The sequence below is a fragment of the Jaculus jaculus genome, chromosome 2, assembly GCF_020740685.1.
Source record: "Jaculus jaculus isolate mJacJac1 chromosome 2, mJacJac1.mat.Y.cur, whole genome shotgun sequence".
NCBI classification, from domain to species: domain Eukaryota; kingdom Metazoa; phylum Chordata; class Mammalia; order Rodentia; family Dipodidae; genus Jaculus; species Jaculus jaculus.
In genome coordinates this window covers 174,621,405-174,633,534 of record NC_059103.1, presented here as the reverse complement: position 1 = coordinate 174,633,534, position 12,130 = coordinate 174,621,405, and the positions used below count along the sequence as shown (strand labels likewise).

At 39.1% G+C, this 12,130-nt stretch overlaps 1 protein-coding gene across 1 annotated transcript in view; it reads right to left on the bottom strand.

Annotated features, from left to right (window-relative positions):
- The window catches only part of Dcaf13 (DDB1 and CUL4 associated factor 13), a 46,419-nt gene that overhangs the window by 10,501 nt on the left and 23,788 nt on the right, over positions 1-12,130 (bottom strand). The window contains exons 6-7 of the mRNA XM_045143960.1: positions 6,153-6,230; positions 3,033-3,115 (exon numbers count right to left, since the gene is read on the bottom strand). Of these exons, the coding sequence (XP_044999895.1) occupies positions 3,033-3,115; positions 6,153-6,230 (161 nt within the window). The remainder of the gene's footprint in view (positions 1-3,032; positions 3,116-6,152; positions 6,231-12,130) is intronic.

The window sequence follows — 12,130 nt, the reverse complement described above, 5'->3', positions numbered from 1 at the left end:
TACATGTGCAATAGTGGCACACAGCCTTTGTGGGGAAGCAACTGCCCTCCAATTGGACATGAGGCCTACTCAGTGGGAGAGAAGTCGTAACTGGTACTGGGAACCAAGTCAGCACCCCACGGCCAGGACAATTACAATACCCAGAGAGAAGCCTCCAGTTCCTGGTTCCCTGTACAAACTGAATGAATAGCCTCATCAAAATATTTCTCAAGCTCCTAGGCATATACCCTTTAGTCAAAGCTTCTCTCACCCTTGGTCAGAGAATAATACTGGGAAGACTCAAGATTCAACAATACAAAAAAGGCAGTCAATGCTCACATGTACCAGGCTACAGAAGAAAGTGCGAGGCAAGCAGTGAAAATAGTATTGCTTCCAGTGCTAGCCTGACACCCAGACTCAGGAAAATAGCAAAAAACACTGTTGATGTGAAATGCATCATAACAGAAATACAGAGGCTGCAGAGACATCAACACCCCAAGACAGGTAGAAACAGCCTGAAGCATAGCTCCTCTCAGACACACAGGCCTAATCACCCCACAGTGACTCAATAACCCTACTGAAGTGGGCCCTCAGAGAAAGGGAGAGGGAAGAGGGAGGAGACATACTACAGACTACGTTAAAAATTAACAGAAATAGCGGACTGGAGAGATGGCTTAGTGGTTAAGCGCTTGCCTATGAAGCCTAAGGACCTCGGTTTGAGGCTCAATTCCCCAGGACCCACGTAAGCCAAATGCACAAGGTGACACATGCATCTGGAGCACCCATTCTCTCTCTATCTATCTGCCTCTTTCTCTGTGTCTGTCGCTCTCAAATAAATAATTTAAAAAAATTTTAAAAGAGCCATTTAAAAAAAAACATTAAAACTTAATAGAAATAAAAAATATATATGTAAGTAGGAGAATAGATTAACAGGGTTGAAAAGGCCCAAAGTGAGGTCAGGGGACAAGATTGAGTAAAGGAAAGGTGGAGGGAGGGCTAATCAAAATCTAAGAGGATGCAAATAAATCATATGTAATCCTCTGGTTTCGGTCAATGGAACACTCAGGAGCCATAGATTGTTGTTAAAAAATTTTCAGTGCCAGGGATGGGATACCTCCAGTGAGTTATTGGCCAGGGAGGTCCCTGATGCTCCCAAAACATTATAGGCCATTACGGAGGCCCTTGGTTTCCCACCAGGAATAGATAGTAAGACCCCACTGCTGAAGACTCCACATACTTGGGCTGCAAGGCCACTGAGAAATCCTATTGGAACTGAGCTGATGACCTCCTCCATGTAGACCAGCTGACAGAAAGCTGGAAAAAGCCATTCTACATGTAGTTCAATGGGAGAAAGAGATACCACCTGTGAAGATACTCAACAGTGGATACTGCAAGCCTTATAATTGGCCAGCCAGCCCAAATGAGCCAATGGGTGCAATAGTGGCACGTCTCTCATGTTGGAAACTGACTGCCCTTCAACTGGACTGGAGGCCCACTCCATGGGGCCAAACACATCCCTGATACTGAAAACTTAAAACAGGGGTAGTCATGAGCCCTAGGGGTGTAACATCTGCTGATGTCTGGAAAAAATGTACATACTATGCTTATCAAACTGCCCAGTAAGCACTTCTCTTAATATTTATACCCTTATATTAATGCTACTCTCACTTTGGGTAGAGAATCTTCTCTTTTCAGATGGCAGTGACTGTGGGATGACTCAGAAGGTATCACAGTGCTGGAAAGAAGTGACTGGAGTACTGAGTAACATCTCGATCACACCTTCCAAGGCTCAGGGTCTAATGCGGAAGAGATGGTGGAAAGAATGTAATAGCCAAAGGAAGGATAGGACTCCTTACAACATGTTCCCTCCAGACATAAAGTGGCCTGGATATCCATGACCTCATAGAGCCTGACACTACCTACACAAGACCATTATAAGAGGAGGAAAAGATCATGACAGCAAAATAAAAGACTGATTGAGATGAGGAGGGGATATGATGGAGAATGGAATTTCAAAGGGGAAAGTGGGGGGTATTACCATGGGATACTTTTTTTTAAAACATTTTTTTTTTAATTTTATTTATTTGAGAGCGACAAACACAGAGAGAAAGACAGGTAGAGGGAGAGAGAGAGAGAATGGGTGCCAGGGCTTCCAGCCTCTGCAAACGAACTCCAGACGCGTGCGCCCCCTTGTGCATCTGGCTAACGTGGGACCTGGGGAACCGAGCCTTGAACCGGGGTCCTTAGGCTTCACAGGCAAGCGCTTAACCGCTACGCCATCTCTCCAGCCCACCATGGGATACTTTTAATAATCATGGAAAATGCTAATAAAAATTGAGAATAAAAGAAAAAAACTTGTTTTTGTGAGACATGAGATCCCTTGTTTTTGTGAGACATGAGATCCTATCTCAAAAACTAAAAAAGAAAACATATATAATTTTGCCTATCTTACAATACTGAAAAAAGGAGATATATGTAAAATGTAAATCTCATGTAAAATGTCTTGCTATATAACCCAAGCTTACCTCAAATTTAGTATCTACCCCTGCATGGCCTCAAATGTGATCATCCTGCCTCAGCTCTGGAATGGTAGGACTACTGGCATTTACCACCATAACCCGCTGGTTCAGTCATTATTTAAATGATACATCAGAAATCACCTACTCCTTCTGTAAAAGACCAAGCAGTAAATATTTTTGGCAAATTGGGTCACAGATCTCTGATGCAACTAACCAACTCAGATATTACAACATAACCGATGCATAAACAAGCAAGCATGGCCACATTCCAACAAAACTATACCAACAGGCAGCAGACAGGGTGTGGTCCATAGATGGACCTTATTGTCTTTTGTCTGTATTATTCTGAAAACTGAGAAAATGCTTTTCTAAGGAGTGCTTCTATGATTAAGGAAACTATTCTTAACAAGACAAATGACAGCTTTCAGATTTGTTTGCGAAGTCGTTCTTACCTTATGAGCCATACTATATTAGTAAGATACAGTGCAATTGAGCCATGTTTGACTAGGAACAAGTTTCTACAAAGAAACTTACTTGTAATCTTCATTTGCTGCAGTAAAAATGAAAGCTTCCATTGGGTTCCAACAGATTGTATTTGTTCTCATATCCAAGATAACCTGGGGATGGAAGTATATAGCCATTAACATAAAATTAACACCTTCAAAAGGGAGTATTTTCTACTTTTTTTCTTTTTATCACTAATTTAAGCAAATATTTAGTAAACATGTGCATAACACATAGTTCAGAGCACTAAGAAAAGAAGTCACTAATTTGTTCCCAGAGAACAGAGTGGTTAAAGTGAAAAACAGAAAAATAATTAATAGCTGGCCCTTGGTCTTCAAATAACTTATTTAGTCAGGAAATTGAGGTATACATGAAAAAGTTTAAAAAACAAATACTAGAGCAATAAATGACTATCAAGCTAGGAACAAAATTAATGGTAAACTTAGGGTTAAAGTACAGGAGAAACATTTCAAAAGAGAAGCATGATCTGAAGTGACCTCTCATGATAAAATTAACATTGGTTCTCACTGCAATGCTATTGGTATGTGGGAAGTAGGGGAAATAATTTTTTGCTATGTGGGATTTTTATTTTATTTATTTGTAGAATGCTTAGCTCTCAGGTACTTTTCCAGTAAGTCCCTCTCACTTTCCAAAACTATACCTTACGTGTGGGGACTGTCATATCTCCTGATTTAAGAACTATTATTTTTAGAAAAGACGAGAAAAACACTGATTGTCCAGCTGATTAGGAAAAAAAGAAGAAGAAAGAAAAAGTAGCAGTGCCCATTCATACCTTCATGTGACAAACTCCAATTAAATTTTGCCTTAATGGTTGAAATAAATAAATGCAGTATAGGCTAGGCTGAGATTTGGAAGGGTGATGAATGCCAACTACGGTTATTTTCTTCAACTTACAGAGGGGGAAGGGAAAGAGAGGAACAGCGTGTGCATGCACTAAAGATTACTGTTTAGTAATCAGAACATCATGACCACATCCAGCTAAGCACAAAGTCCACTGTCTCACTCTTTTGTTAAAAAAGTATTTATTTATTTATTTGAAAGAGAGGGAGAGAGAGGGAGAGAGAGAGAGATAAATGAAGAGAGAATGGGTGCACCAGAGCATCTACACATTGCAAAATGAACTCCAGACACATTTGCCACTTTGTGTATCTGGCTTACGTGGGCACTGGGGAATCGAACCTGGGTCCTTGTGCTTTGCAGGAAAATACCTTAACCACTAAATCATCTTTCCAGCCCATAAAAATTATCATTTATTTGCACTCTGGAGGCACAGGTAGGAGGATTGCCATGAGTTCGAGGTCACCCAGAGAATACATACTGAATTCCAGGTCAGCCTGGACTAGAGTGAAACCCTACCTCAAAAAAACCAAAGAAATAAACAAACAAAATTATCATTTATTTGCAAGCAGAGACATGGCAATGTACTGCAAGCTAGTGGTTAATACCACCAGTTCTTATAAAGAAATACAAACACAAAAGTTCATACATCAACATGGATGAGTAAAATTATTCAAGTGGCACTGTGGGGCTGGAGAGATGGTTTAGCACTTAAGCCATTTGCCTGCAAAGCCAAAAGACCCAGGTTCAATTCCCTAGGACCTACATAAGCTAGACGCACAAGATAGTGCATGTGTCTAGAGTTCGTTTACAATAGCTGAAGGCCCTAGTGCACTCATTCTCTCTCTCAAAAAAAAAAAAGGACAGACCCACTTTTAAGGGGACAAACACCCTGAGGTTGTTCTCAGACTTCCACGCCATGGCACACATGTGCACATAAATAAATAAAATAAATAAATAAATAAATAAAGTGGCACTTTGGAAAGATTAATGAATGTATTAATCACTAACACATTAATGCATGCACTCTATTTATAATATATTTCTAAGTTTACCAAACATAATAAAAATGATTTAGGAACATAAGTTTTTGTTTTGGTTTTACCTCCCAATGCTGATATTAAGCCTGTCTGAAGAAAAGTGCTAAAAGTATTTTGAGGGGCCTGGGGAGATGCACCATGCTCTATCTGCCTCTTTCTCTCCTTCTCAAATAAATAAACAAAATATTTTTTTAAAAAGTGAGGGGGGGGGCCCTGGAGAGATGGCTTAGCAGTTAAGCACTTGCTTGTGAAGCCTAAGGACCCTGGTTCAAGGCTCAAGTCCCCAGTACCCACATAAGCCAGATGCACAAGGTGGTGCATGCATTTGGAGTTCGTTTGCAGTGGCTTGAGACCCTGGTGTGCCCATTCTCTGTTTTTCTGCCTCTTTCTCTCTCTGTTGCTCTCAATTTTTTTTTTTTTTAAAAAAAAAGCTTTCTTGTAGACTGCTGGTCTGTTGTTCAATTCCTCAGCTACCTATGTAAAGCCGTATGGGCATTTGTATGGAGTACTAAGAGACTTTGGTGCATACACTCAGTATGTGTGTACGTGCACACACACGTGGCATGCATGCATATCCATGTAAATATTTTCATTTACAGTGAACTATGACAGTGGATTCATGATACATGAATGACATATGGTCTTTCTTGTGTCCTCAAAAATCTGAGTACTTGAGATCTACTTTATATTCTTCAACCTGAAATTGTAGTCCACAGTATCTATGGACAATATTTCCTTCCTTCTTGAAAGTCAACTTAAGGTTGTATTAAATTTGTTATCCAAGTCCTAGAATGACCATTTTGGAACTATTACAAAGTTTGTCATTTTCAAAAGCCTGCCTAAGTAAAATGTCAAGCTAGTACCCACTAGCATACAACTAAAATGGAGATACTTTCGTGAATTAGTTCTAAAACGTTCTGGAATAAAATACTATACATATCATACGATAATTAACAAGCCCAACATATAGTCCATGTTAAGTAATGGAATGAAATGCTTTCATTTAATAAGTTCCAATTTAATAAGTACTATTAAGTCCTAAATTTACTAGTACCATGGAAGGAATAAAAAAAAAAAAAAAACAGATAAAAGCAATGGTGAGCTGAGAGAATGCCATTATTATCACTCTGGGTTTGCCAAAGAGCATGTCTATGAAAAAAATACTGAGAAAACATTTGTTCCATATTTGAATTCACTTGACTTACAGAATACAGTAATAACTGTATAAAGCAAAAGACAAAACCAAGCTTACCTTTTTCAAAGGAGTAGCTTGCCTCATATCATACAGTACTATATTCCTGTCAGAAGCACAACTTCCCAAGAGAAATGTCTAAAAATAATCACAATAATCACCAGTTAAAAGCCAGGCTTGGAAGCAAACCATGCACTAATTATTTAATTATCCTTACTACTTATGTTAAAACAGCAAGCTGTAACATAACCTATTTTATGGGGTATAATAAATCACCCCTAATCTCAGCAACATACTCAAGCATTTTGTTTGTTCTTCAAACCAAGGCTTAGTTTATATTTTTCACTATTATAAGTCATACTTCATGGGCTGGAGACATGGCTTAGTGGTTAAGGCATTTGCCTGCAAAACCAAAGGATCTCGGTTTGATTCCCCAGGACCCACGTAAACCAGATGCACAAGAGGGCACATGTATCTGGAGTTCATTTGTACTGGCTGGAGGCCCTAGTTTGCCCTTTTTTTTTTTTTTTTTACTCTCTTTCAAATAAATAAATATATTTAACAAATAATACTTCAGGCTGGAGAGATGGCTTAGCAGTTAAACGCTTGCTTGTTAAGCCTAAGGACCCCAGTTTGAGGCTCGATTCCCCAAGACCCACTTAAGCCAGATGCACAAGGGGGCACACACGTCTGGAGTTTGCAGTAGCTGGAAGCCCTGGCATACCCATTCTCTCCCTCTCTCTTTCCCTCTCTCTCTCTCTCCACCTCCCTCCCCCCCTCCTTCTCTCTGTCACTCTCAAATAAATAAGTAAAAATAAAAAATTAATTCTTCAATATTTCATACAACTTTTCTTCTGAATTATTTCTTAGTATAAAATTTTAATAATGGCATTGCTGAATTAAAAGTATAAACAATTTAATGACTTTTGATATTTAGGGTAATTATTTCCCAAAGAACTGTGCCAATATAACCACAATGTGAGAATATGCTAATTTTAAGTAGGCAGAGTATCATGTAGTCATTTAAACATTCTATATGACAATATTTCCTAAACACATACATTTGATACTTTATTAGACATTGGGCATTTCCACACATTTGTGAATTTTCTGTATAAATTTGATCTGCCTTTGTCCAAGTATGTATATAAGATAGGAATCTGTCTCTCTATCCAGTCTAAACTGGGCTTGAACTCATGATCCTCCTACCTCAGCCTCCCAAGTAAGCACCATCACACCTTGCTTCTAAGTTAGTTTTTTAAAAACATTTTATTTTTTATTTGCAAGCAGAGAAGGAGGGAGGAGAGGAAGACTATGGGCATGCCAGGGTCTCTTGCCACTGCAAATAAACTTCAGAAACATGTGTAACTTTATCTGGCTTCATGGGAGACTGAGGATTTGAACACAGGCTGTCAGGCTTTGCAACCAAATGCTTTTAACCACTGAGCAATCTCCCTGAGTCAGTTTTAAGCATGAATTAAGTTACATAACCCTTGCCATTAAGTGAAAATAAGCCCTCTACCACTCAGGAGAGCCCTGATGCCACTCTACGTAATACTATTCATTCTCACTTATGGCTTCAGAAACAATTCCTGGCTTCTGCCTTCTGTCATTTCCAATTTCAAGTACAGCAGTACAGAGGTTATTTACATAGCCAGCTAACTCCTACTGTGTGCACACAATTTTAAAAAAAAATCATAAAGCTAATGTTAAAACCAGCCTGCTCAGTCCTTTTCAAAAGCCTCCTGTCTCAGTTGCTGTGTCTGAGACCTCCCTTAGCGCCCCCTCAGCCTATCTTGGCTTTTCTTTATGTCACATAAGGGTAAAACAGGTTACATTTCTGAAAACCGAGACACCGATTTGAGCATAGCGAAAAAGAAAAAGAGAAAAAGAAAAAGAAAAAAAATCCATCTAAACGGAAAGTCAACTTTCACACTGCAAAAAGTGGCAACATGCAGCATTAGCTTCTTTACCAAAATTTTAGGCTTCAATATTTTAATAGATAATTAATTATTAATGATTAGGAGATAAATAACACTCCATTTGTTCTCAGCTACTTGCCCTTTCCATTAACTTTAATAAAGCATAAGAGATATGTACACCATTTGCTTTCACCACTAAGTCACAGTTCATAAGGCTTAAAAAAAAAACTCACAGCTGAACAAATAAAACTATTATATAGGCAAGTTTGGGGAAAAAATAACATGGTCACTAGGTCATGATTAATTATGATTTTGTAACTAGAAATCAGCTCTTCTGACATAGATGTCCACTAAAATGGAAAAGCAAAATAATTTTTCTGCTCCTTTAAAAGAAAGAATCACTGACTGGGTTTCTTATTACTCTAATAGTAGGAACAACACCATCTTGAACTTACATAGAACTTAAAAAATGTTAGTATCAAAATGTTAGTAGCCAGGAGTGGTGGCGCACGCCTTTAATCCCAGCACTTGGGAGGCAGAAGTAGGAGGATCACCATGAGTTCAAGGTCACCCTGAGACTACATAGTGAATTCCAGGTCAGCCTGGACTACAGTGAAACCCTACCTCAAAAAAACAAACAAAAAAAGAGTATCACAATGTATGCTTACAACAAATCTCTGAAGTACCAACAGAGATACAACTACTATTATTTTAAAATAAATATAGGGAAGAACCTTGACGTGGAGAAGGTCAATGTAAAGGTAGGCTGTCAGAAAAAGTTTCAATTTAGCCCTACCCATATAGGATCTAACACATTCGTGGCTAATTCCTTGTATCTGCAGTCTGCAAAGCTGGCTTGCCCTTCAAGGACAAACCTCACTTTACAACCAAGAAGAACAAAAGGGAAGGAAGACAGAAGATGTACTGAGGAACATGAAGTACAGACAAAAACTCTAGACTAAGAATCAGGAAACTCCTTGAAACGCCAGAAAATATTTCAGGCTTTGTGTGTTATATGGTTTCTATGTAATTATTCAATTTTCCATTATGGTACAAAAGCAACTACAAAATATAGCAAGAAGTCTGCCTAATGTTCCAGTAGGGCTATAACAAGCAGCTCTGGGTCACATCCAGCTCATAGACTGTAGCCTGGCCCCTAAGTGTACATATATAGGACATGCTGGTGGCAGGGCATCCTCATCAGCCTGCTTCTTCTTTTTTTTTTTTTTTTCGAGGTAGGGTCTCACTCTGGTCCAGGCTGACCTGGAATTAACTCTAGTCTCAGGGTGGCCTTGAACTCACAGCGATCCTCCTACCTCTGCCTCCTGAGTGCTGGGATTAAAGGTGTGCGCCACCACACCTGGCTTCAGCCTGCTTCTTTTGCAATACCTCAAGGCCAAGCTCACATAGTACACAGCACATCATGTTCCAATATACCACACAAATAATCTTCCTATCTTGCTACTTTGACTTAACCTTCCTCTCTTTACGAGTGTGGGTCTCTGAGAGGATTTTCTCTTATAGCACCCAACATGGTAGCCTCCTGTTAAGTTCGAAAATCAGTTTATGGACGCAGTGACTTTCTTTTCCTTCTTAATAAAAAAGCATCTTGAGGACTTCTGGGTAAGATGGCAGCATAGCAATCATACCAAACCAGCCTAGGGAGGGATTTAAGCAAAACCCCAGCAAAATACACTCTTCTTTTGGGAAGTAAAGGAGTAAAGGTTATTCTTAGACACAGCGGAAAAGCAAGAGAGACCAAGATACCCAAAAAGGTGGAAAAAAGCCAGAGTCCCACTGAGGTGCTCACGCACCTGGCAAGCACCGCGCCACCAGGCACCGCAGCAGCAGACTTTTGAACATTTTCAGCCTTCTTGCAAAGTTAAGAAATCTGAAGGAAAGACAGCTGAGATCAACTAAAGAGTAACAAAGTGCGAGCAACTCCAGAAATTTGAACTCTCCCATCCCCCACCATCAAAACCATGAACCTCCAGCACTCAGCACCAGTGGCAGCACAGCCAGCAGAGTTCATCAGAACTCCAGCTCCATACCACAACACAGAGGGACCAAGGTGGGCACTCAGCATTGGTTGAGATTGGAAGCCACCCCAAAAGGTAAAGAGGCTGACTGACAAACAAAAACAAACACAAAACAACAAAAAATAGGTACATAGGCCTGCAATGGAAGAGCTCATCTCTCTTTTCTAGTCAGGGAAGGTTATGGGGTGTATATACTTGGTTGGTTTTACCATTTTCAAATAGCCTGCATTGGGGGTTGAATATTGTTGCATTTGATGCTTTCATATTTAAAGTGCCTTTATGCTTTGCTTCTGTCATTATTGGGGGCAAGGTCTGATCCAGATCCAGGTTGACCTGGAACCCAATTCAGAACAGAAATCTCTACCTTCCAGCTGACAAGATTAAGGGTGTAGAACAACACACACCCTTGGGGATTTTGGCTTTATATGACTGTTTTAATCACCACAATTGGATACTTGGTGCTGGTTTTTATTGATTGTGTATGTTCTCGGTTGAAGTTTAGAATTTGCCAGTTAATTATTCCACCCAGTCCACTAGAATACTTGCTTAGCAAGCAAACTCAACACCTAGGATTACTTCTGTGGCTTGAGTGGGGGACAAGAGCTACACCTGGCACCTTGAACTCATATACTAAGAGTATATAGAGATGGCCACATCTGGGAACTGCAGGTAAGTAGAAAATCCAAGCATTAAATCAATTTAGGATGCAAAAGTTGCAACAATATACTACGAGAGACTCAAAAAAAATCAAGACAATACAGACTTATCAAAAACTATAATTCCATCAGAAATGATCACCAATGAGACTGTTTTAGATGAAATGCCTGACAAAAATTTCAAGAAAATGATGGTATCTATGCTCAAAGAAATCAAAGAAATGAGGGGAATCAAAGAAGAAAACACACTTCTGAAAGACAACACAGGAAAGCAGCTTAATGAAATAAAGAGGTCATTACAAGACATGAGTAAGAAAATAGCAATACTAAAGAAAAACCAGGCTGAAATCTTAGCTCTGAAGAATACAATAGTGAAATTAAAAACTCTGGAAAGTCCCACCAGTAGAATGGATGAAGGAGAGAACAGAATATCTAAGCTAGAAGGCCAGGTGGCAGACCTAATACAGTCCAGCAAAGAGAAAGACAAGCTAATAGGAAGGTATGAAGGGGAATTTCAAGATAACCAGGACACAATGAAAACATCAAACATAAGGACTAGAGGTATAACAGAAGGAGAATTTCAATCCAGAGGCTTAGTAGATGCTTTCAACAAAATCATAAAAGAAAATTTTCCCTAAGTTGGGAAAGAAATGCCAATGCAGATACAAAAAGCTTTTAGAGCACCAAACAGACAAAACCTGGAAAGAACCTCTCCTTGACATGTGATAAGTAAACTACTAAACACACAAATCAAAGAGAATATAATGAAAGCAGTTAGAAAAAGCAAATCAGCTACAAAGGCAAGCGTATCAGAGTAACTGCAGATTACTCAACACAAATTTTAAAAGCCAGGAGGGCTTGGAATGATGTATTCAGTTTCTGAAAGATAACAACTGTCAACCAAGATTACTTTATCCAGCAAAGCTATCTATCCAAATTGATGGAGAAATAAGGACAATCCACAACAAAAACAGACTAAAGGAATTTATGACAATTAAACCAGCTTTACAGAAAATACTCAAAGGAATCCGTCACTCTGAAGAGAAAGCAAAACACACACAGGAGGAAACAGGAAAAAAATAAACCATACTTGAGTAACAGTTTAAACGAACCAGTAAAGGGAAAACAGGAAAAAACATTACAAAATAAGAAGAATGGCAAGAATAAATGCATAACTTTCAATAATAACTCTTAATATCAATGACCTCAATGCACCAACCCAAAGACAAAGGATTGCAGACTGGATTAAAAGGCAGGATCCTGCCATTTGTTGCCTCTAGGAAACTCATCTCTCAAAAATAGATACTGCCTCAGGGTAAAAGGATGGAAACAAGCAGGGGTTACTATCCTAATATACTAATATCTGACAGGATAGACTTCCAACCATTATTAGTGAGGAAAGATAAAAAAGGTCATTTTAT